Below are 8972 nucleotides of genomic sequence, written 5' to 3' on the forward strand. Positions count from 1 at the left end.
ACAAAACAAAAACTTTTTCTATAGTCATCTCTCCCAAGAATATTCAGTGGTGTTAATTGATGGTAACTTAAGGTCACAAGGCCACAGTTTAGTTTAATGAATTTATCTTTTTTTCTCAACAGCAATGCAGGTGTGACGAGTCTTTAAGAATTAGTTTTGTTCCCAACTTTGTTAAGTTAATGCAACTCTAAATGTATAAGTAAATGTAGAATTCATCCAGCATGAGTTTTATGTACTTAAGAATTGCCATGCTTTAATATATCTGTGTAGAAGAAACTCATTCATCAAAAGGTTTGGAAGGCTGAATATCTACAAGATTGTAAAATTAATGTTTTGGACTGCTGCATAGATTGATTCATTTGTCTCTTACGCAGCAGAAGAAGTGAAGACAACCTTGCTGACATGCTGGCCAACATGCCCAGTTTAGCAAACGTGAACCACTTCCTTTGCAGTTAAAGTTTTGGTTTGGTTTGGTTCTGTTCACCAGGCTAGCTGATACTCTAAGAGTATCTAAGTATCTAAGAGTATCTAAGAATCTAAGACATCTAAGAGATGCCCCCTGCTTTCCTTTAAGTTATCAATTAACTTCTCTGTACTCCTAAGTGTGAACATACGATTTTTCTTTTAATAAAATATATCGCCTCTTAAAAAAGCTGCCACCAATGTGCCTTTAAACGGCTACTAGTGACTGGTATAGCAGCACCTTCTCCTCAAGGATCAATCACTGAAGCTGTATAAAGAGCCGAAATCTCTCCACCCTGCAGATTGGACGATAAACATACTTTTGATCATGGCTCTCTCTCACTAGGCATTTACTGATATTGCACTGCATGTTCTAAGGTCCTTTAACTTCCTGAACTGAGGGATGTGTGATCAACTCACCTCCCCTTAGGGCAGCCCCAAAATCTGCTTTGCTTTATTGCTTTTCAATGCAGTAATGCATGTGCCAGTGGAATAAAATGATTTTTCCAATCCTGCCAGCATTTTGGGTAGCCTCTTCCCTAAACTCTAAATGATAAAAAAATCATTCATGTCAGTTACTTTACAAAAAAAAAGAATAATGAAAAATGACACATCAGGTTAGGGCGGGTAAATGGGAAATAAAGGAGTATTTCCCCCCCCCCCAAAAAAAAATAAATAAATTTTAGAGAAGTAGCGGAAACATATTTCAATAAACTAAATGTTGGATACGTAGCGACAGTACTATTTTGTTATTGTTTGCTTTCCAAGAAAAGTACATTTTTCTAAAAACACAAGATAATCTTTACTTTGTTTTAACTGGAATGAGTCCAACAAGCACTTCAAATCTTAATCCCAGATACATTTTCTTATTTGTGTTCTAATACTCTGTTTTGTTTTGGTTTTTTCCTGCTACATTTTAAAAAATTGGCATAGTATAGAGTTGTTTCTAAGTGTCTTTCAATACTGTTTCAGAAAGTTTCTCTGTGTTCAGTCTGTCAGTAAAATCAGACACTGATGGCCTTACACAACTCCAGAACTACGAAGGGCATGCAAAACTAATCCAATTTTACTGCATGTTAAAATGACCACACCTGGTTTTTTTTGCTACTGGAAGCCATTAAATGAATGGGCCCAAGAGTGTGCTAAATTTTTTTTCAATGAGGGTAAGAAAATCGACACTAAAGATTTTCTGCAAGAAAAGACTCTTTCCACTGTGAACATTTCATGAATTCTTGTCGATCTTGAATAGGTTTTTCCACTACCACATTGATAACCTTTTGGCCCTTTCTTTAGTTAACCCTGAAACATTTTCTTTACAATCATTTGCCCAAAGGCAGACAGCAATTAGACAGATGACTACCTGCTACCATGAAATACAGAAGACAAAAAAAGAAAGACAAGGGGAGAGAGAGAAACGTTTTATTTCCCCACTTGAAGCTGGAACACTATTTGGATATCCCAGTTACCATGCTTCATACGTTATAAAGTTTTTCCCGTTCTATTTTGCCCTGCTTGAAACAGAAAAGTCAAGAGCAGTTCAGTACTGGTTACTTACTCAATTGTGTTCCTGTCCACTTTTCCTGTCATATTAATGCCATAGAACTGCTGCATGGCAGCTACAGCTGATTGCATGGTTTCTGCAGAGCGCAACACCGACATTCGGGGGTCAGTTGGTGGAAGGTAGCCATACTTTTGTAACCATACCTGCAATGACAAGTGCAATGGCTATTAAACAGAAATTAGAGGTAAATAAAATGCTCCTTAGTAATTAGTTTTGTACCATATATGCTGAAACTTCTAATTCAACAAGCATAAATCCTGTTGGTTTGGATTGGTTTTGTTTGTTTGATTGTTTTTTTAAGATAATAAATTCTTTGGGGCTTTTATTTCATCTCCTTTATTAAAGATTCTGCTATTTTAAGACTTACAGTGTTTTCTACCCAGGAGCCAGCTCTCTTTATTATCTGTAACTGCCTGCTTCAATTAAATGTATTTATTTGAAGTTGCAATTTAAGCACCTAACCCTGGCTCTAGACACTTCAAGAAATTTTTAAATCAGAAAAAATATAAAATCTATAATATATGCCACATATAATTGACTATCCACATAGTACATAATAATATTAATCAACTACCGTAATAAACCCACAATAGTTCTCACACAGTTAGACTATACTGTTATCGTCTCTCAATGAATATGAAAGAGAGGGTGGGGAGGGATTCAACTTTCTCAGAAGAATATCAGAATCACATACTTATAGGCAAAGCAGGCAGCCAGGACATGTGAAGTAGCAGTCTGTCTCCACTTACAGGAAACTACCTGATAGAGGCTCTTCCTTTTTGAATCAAGATGGATTTAATGCCAATTGTTTATGTTCTCCTCTTAATTGTGTAAAAGTGAGAGGGAGAAAGCATGGTCCAAATAACTGAGAGCTTTATGGATTAAAGCCAGTATCTTAAGAGCACCTGGAAAAACCCTACGAAACATGCTGTCCTCTTGAGGCAATGTTTCATAAGTAGCTGCAGTTACCTTAATGGTTCTAAGCATTCTCAAAATCTAGCCTATACAAAGCACAGTGTAAGACCTATGAGGCAATGAGAGCACTGATACATCTTTAAAAATGTCTTAGCTTCTCATTTAAGCACTGGAACTACTCCCTAGAATGAAAGGGACATATCTTGCCAATCTACAATACACAGTTAAATTGCATTGCTGCAGCTTCACTCTCTGAGTAACAAAATACTTGTAATCCCATAAATCTGATCTTCTGTTCTATTAAAAAATAATAATAATTAAAAAGTTAGTTCAGCCACATCTTTCAAACATATCACGTCCCAGATCACAGATTCTGAATCATTACATTAATGAATGTTACCCACCCACTCTCCCTTTACAGTGTGTTGTAGGCTCTGTCTGCCTCATACAACACTTCTGGGTTTTTTATCTGTTTATACACACTGTTTATACACAGTCTAACACCAAACTGGTGTCTGCAGTTTTCAGCCCCAAGTTCAGCTTTCAGAGCCCACCCAATTCAGTTCTGTAGGAGATTGAACCATGTTGGTGGTGCACTCCTATTTTATAGACCCAGTGAAAAACCTTAGGATGGATGAATTCACTGCTGTGGTTCACTTTACTAACACTGAACACGTATTACAGGTGAATATTGACTCAATGTAAATAAAAGATCAAGCTGGCAATAAAGATAGGGGAAATCTTCAGGTTATAAGTTCAGATATTTCTGATTTAAACAAGGTTTACCTTCCCACAGTGCAGTTCAGACATCATCTCAACAATGTTTGTGAGCTCTGCACAACAAGAAGATATAGTACACACAGAATTAAGATCCAGCCTAACCTATTTCACCTTCATACTCTCTATATACAGGAGCTGTTCAGAATAAGAACAAAATTGTGTTTGATAGGAAGATGCTCTTATTTCCAGTATAAATGAATTGCTACAATCAGTACCTGCATCCAACTTTACACACTCCTGATTTCTTGCACTCTTCAGCTTCAAGGGGGAGCTTGTGAACTTAAGTTTGTGCTAGATTTGGATCATCACATAAATAATTTAGTTTATGTGTCACTTTGCACAGGAAGTCTGTTTTTCCTTCCATTATTGGAAGACAGCTCTGAAAGGCCAGCTAGAGCTGGAAGGCTGGCAAAAGAAATGCAATATGTGTAAATAAGACCATGGAAGTAAGTCTGACACAGAGTGACCTGATTTCAGTGTAGCATGTAGAATCCATTTGAATTGATATTTACAATGGGTATATTTAAGAATGGGTGATTTTGAGATTGATCTTCTCAAGACAGTGATATTAAAACAAATTATCAGTCAAGGAAGAAAAAAAAAAAGCATGTCACTGTTGTCTAAAATGATGCCACCTTCTTCCCACCTTCTCAGCATGAATTTGGTACGCAGACACAGAGAAGGGTTTTTCATTAATCTCTTTTGGGTGCTAAGGGATTGGGGTGGCCTGTGAGGCCACCTATCACTACTCAAAACCATCCTCACTGTGGCATAACTGAAGAAAACAAGAGGTATAGGGTTACAAGTAACCAAATTCATCAGGAGCTAAACCTTCAGATATCCATATTAGAAAAGCTATCAAAAGAGAGAAAAAATATAGGGAGTATTGCTCATGGGAGAAGTGCAGTAAAGGGGACAAACTGGAATCTAGTCCCACTGCAGACATGGAAAAGAGAGGTGGCTCAGAAACAGCAGGAGAGGACAGTGTAGCTTTTCCCCGTCTAAAAAGACTTAAATACAAATTCAATACAGGATGCTTGATAGTCAATTCCTATCATTGAACAAAGGAAGTAGACTACCTGGGTCTTCCCTCAGCCTTCAAAATAGCAACTAGAAGACACAGTCAACATACCATAAAGTCAGATGACACTCTGAAAACAAGTTTAATTTTTTGAAAATTCAGACAGTTTGACCTACAAGTTTAGTAACTGGTGAATGCTTGAGAGCTAAGGTTCTGTCCTTGTGAGAAAGGATCACAAACCAAGGTGATCAACAAATCTGGTTCCTATTGCATTCCTCAGATTCCTAGTTTTCTATTAACAAATTTTGAAGAACCTTGTCTCAGTCTGCCAGACACCTGAAATATGCCCCTCAGATTCTATTGTGCATAGTCCAAATGCTGGGAACTATGGAGGAGAAGCTTAACTTTAGTTAAGTCCAAAATAAATAGGTGGGTAAAACAGCAAAGAGGAAAAGAAACAAAATGAGGCAGACACAGAAGGAGAACAAAGGAAATTTTCTCACATCCTCGTAATTTTGAGGCAACCTATTAAAGAAATTATGACCACAAGAATTTCCCCTTCCCTCTCTACTGAAATTAGATGTCTCTCTGCCTTAATGCACTTGAGCAATGACAATGCAGTGCTGGTAAGCCATCTATCATCCTGAGGAACTCATCTGTCTTGGAACAAGGAAATAGTGAAGTAGATCCATCTAACATGTAATGTCTTAGGTACTAAGACCCTTTGCATAGACTCCAAAATCAGTGATGTGTCCCATTCCTTTAGGCAGTTTTGGAAGATAAAATACTGCTACCTTAAGTGAAGCTTCTGGGCAGGACTTTCTTGTCCTGCAGCAAAATGAAAGCCATGGGAACCTCTCATGGTAACCTCAGAAAAACACAGCTGGAAGACAATGAGTTCCACCACTTCCCTCTCTATTACAGTGCTTTACTATCCTACGGCTGTGAAGTTTGCCATAGAGTTGAATCTACTATAATTTAAGCCTGTAACTTCTCATTTTACCTGCTGCTGGTGAGGGGAAGTGATTTTCCTTTCCCCACTGCAGCAGTCTTTTATATATTTGAACTCTCTTATGTGAGTCACTCTTTCTAATATTTTTAAATAAGCTAAAGAAACCTCTTTAATCTTATTTCATTGTCCACATTAACCTCCAGGAAACTAGAAGCTAAAATGTATGTTTACTAAGAATCTGCTTGCACTAATTTGTATGTTAGTTCCCATTGTTAGCCTATAAACAAACACCGGAGTTCAGTTGACATGCAAGAGTAATTCAGAAGAACATGGACACTCAAACACTGCATTTTGTTAAAAAAAAAAAAAAAAAAAAAAAAAAAAGAAAAAAACAAAACCATAAATAAATTAGGGCTTTTTTTTTTTTTTTTCTCACTAATTGAACTTCAGGGCTAATGCCCCATTTATCTATACATTCTAAAACCATAAAACCATGCTTTACATTTTTTTTTTCCCACCAGAAAAATTCCTTCATCATAATTCCACCTTCTCTTTTCATAATTGTAAGGAAAAATATAAACAGAATCCATTGGTGATGAAAGCTGTAGAGATGCTAGGAGTTTGTTGGGGACCTGCCACTTCCGCAAGAGTCCACATAACCTGTAAGCGCTCAGCACATGAGCTGTATCACCTTCCAGATTTTGGATGCCATTGACTACAAGCCTAAGGTTTGGGGGGTTTCTGCCATGATGAAAAGAACTTTCATTATGCTTATATGGATCATCTGGCTATGGAATAGATAGCACTTTGTCACATGACTGTATGTTTGTCTTCTCTAAAGGATAAAGCACGGGGTAACTTAAAGTGTATTAAATACACCAATGGACGTCAAACATTTAGATCTTTGCTAGTTTGGGAAGAGTGCTTTTAAAAACAGTATGTTGACACCACACTGTTACCAAGATCAAAGAAAACCCATATACCATCATTAAAGCTTAAGCAAAAACATGAAGATAATCAGAGTTTCAGAGAGCTTACTGATTTCTAAGATAGAAGAGAATTTTTCAAGAAATTATTAATGTTCCTGAATCAGAGTACATAGTATAAACTACAGTACAATTATGTTCTATGAACCTGAACGATTAGTAAATCAGTTTAATAAAGCACAGATCAAAACAATTTCATAAACACCTCCAGTAGTGCAGCTGCATACCACTATTATTCATATATTTGTTTCTTTTTTAGATAACATGCAAACAAAATTCCTATCTGTACTGAGTAAAAATGTGAGATTTCATAATTTCAAAATATTTTGACTTTTTTAATATATAATACACTTCCACCAAAGACACTGTAAGTGAAATTATTTAAAATGTCTGAGGAATTCAGATATATATTTTTTCAAAAAGCACACATTTAAGAATCTATCTTACACTGATCACCACAGGACTTAGCAGCTCAAGTGCTGACACCATTTTGAAAAGATATTTAAGGCTTTAACTATGGTATGGATAAATAAGCTAACTCCAGAAGTAGTATGCATATGACCAGGTCATTTATCCATTTAGGTCAATTAATCACGTCTAATGGTGTTTTTTAATTACAGACCTAACTATTGCCACCAATACTGACTTTTCAGTGACTGGGGCGGTCCCAACAGATTGTAAATCGGCCAAAGTGACGCCCATATATAAAAAGGGTCGGGAGGATGATCTAGAAAATTACAGGCCTGTCAGCATGACTTCGGTGCCCGAGAAGCTGATGGAGCAGCTCATCCTGAATACCATCACACAACACGTGGGACAACCAGATGATCAGGCCCAGTCAACATTGGTTTATGAAAGGCAGGTCCTGCTTGACAACCTGATCTCCTTCTATGACAGAGTGACCTGCTTATTGGATGAGGGAAAGGCTGTGGATGTTGTTGAACTCTATAGCCAGCCAGCCAGAGATAGACAAAAGTGTTTACATAAAGCATTATAGAGAATCTTCTACTGTTTTTTCCTATCTCATATATCTAATGCCACCGGTTCTTCATTAGTGATGTTTTCACTTTTTACCAGAAGACATTGGTGTGAATTTACAGTCTGTGTATATTGTGTATGGTATCTATCTAGTGAGAAAAATACTTATAAAAAAAGTATGTAACAAAAACATATAGTCCAGTATAGTCTAAACTAGTCTATCAGAAATGTCTACAGAATGAGAAAAAGAATTATGATAGATAATATAATTGCTTAATGGTTATGATTCATTTGCTACCTATGGTTGTAATTTGAGATAACTAATCCTTGACAGCTAAAAGAGAGCCTTCATGTTCAGAATACATTAGTCTGGAATGGCTTGAAGCTCACAAACAAATCCACTTCTTGGAAATTGTATAACAGGGTGGAAAAGATCTTAAATAGAAGGAATCATAGTCAGACCAAGCAACTATCTTGTTTGTCATTATGAACATGTCAAAAGAAAAAGTCAAAATACCAACTTGCACAATGTCGTTCTCCAATGACCTAAACTAGAAAGTAACCAGCTTCTTTTCTTGTGAATTACTGTGACAACCTCCCAAAACCCAATTTAGATGAGGCATTGGCATAGACTTAAACACATTAATGACAGTAATCTTTACTATGGATTACAGAATTTGTAACAAGAACTTAATAATTCAGAAAAGTCTGAGGGATGTCTAGGTTGCAGACTGAACTAAAGTAAATACTTAGATGCAGTACTAGAAGTAGCACAGTTGGGCTCACAATGGGCCAAAGAACAAGATAAATTAGGCCTCATTGAGTTCAGTGTTGCTGCAGCTAGATAGTTCAAAATTAGTTGAGGCATCTCCACTGTTCGAGTATGTATATGCTTATAGTTTTTTTCTGTGTTACACCTGCAAAATGTATATAAAATTTAACATCCATATTATATAAGACTCTGACAGTAGATTTACCAATACATGATCTTGTATGTATTCCTACATGAGGTCAGGAGAAGGAAGACAGAGTCTGGAATTTCAACACAAAAGTGTATGATGACTGAGATAATTTTAAAAGGGATCTCCTCTTCCCAGTGAGAGGAAACTCCATTGCAAGAATCAAGACTGCAGCCCAAGGCCAGAAACTCTGCCTGGTTAGTGACATGAACCAAACTCAGAGTCCAAGGAGTGACAAGAGAAAAAAGGCAAAATATATTCAAAACTCTTTGTTGATTTCCTCTCATTTATATTTCAAGTTTAGTTTAAATATTCTAAATCCTTTGCTTTATTGCCACACTTGAGCATGGGGTTGTAG

General features: G+C 36.6%; 1 protein-coding gene across 1 annotated transcript in view; it reads right to left on the reverse strand.

Annotated features, from left to right (window-relative positions):
- The window catches only part of MMP16 (matrix metallopeptidase 16), a 96372-nt gene extending 94203 nt beyond the window's left edge, over positions 1-2169 (reverse strand). The window contains exon 1 of the mRNA XM_026842371.1: positions 2018-2169. Coding sequence (XP_026698172.1) covers positions 2018-2121 — 104 coding nt within the window. The 5' untranslated portion in view covers positions 2122-2169. The remainder of the gene's footprint in view (positions 1-2017) is intronic.
- Between the last annotated feature and the right edge of the window lie 6803 nt (positions 2170-8972).

Source organism: Athene cunicularia (assembly GCF_003259725.1).
Source record: "Athene cunicularia isolate RWA chromosome 2 unlocalized genomic scaffold, athCun1 chr2_part1, whole genome shotgun sequence".
Classification (NCBI taxonomy): Eukaryota; Metazoa; Chordata; class Aves; order Strigiformes; family Strigidae; genus Athene; species Athene cunicularia.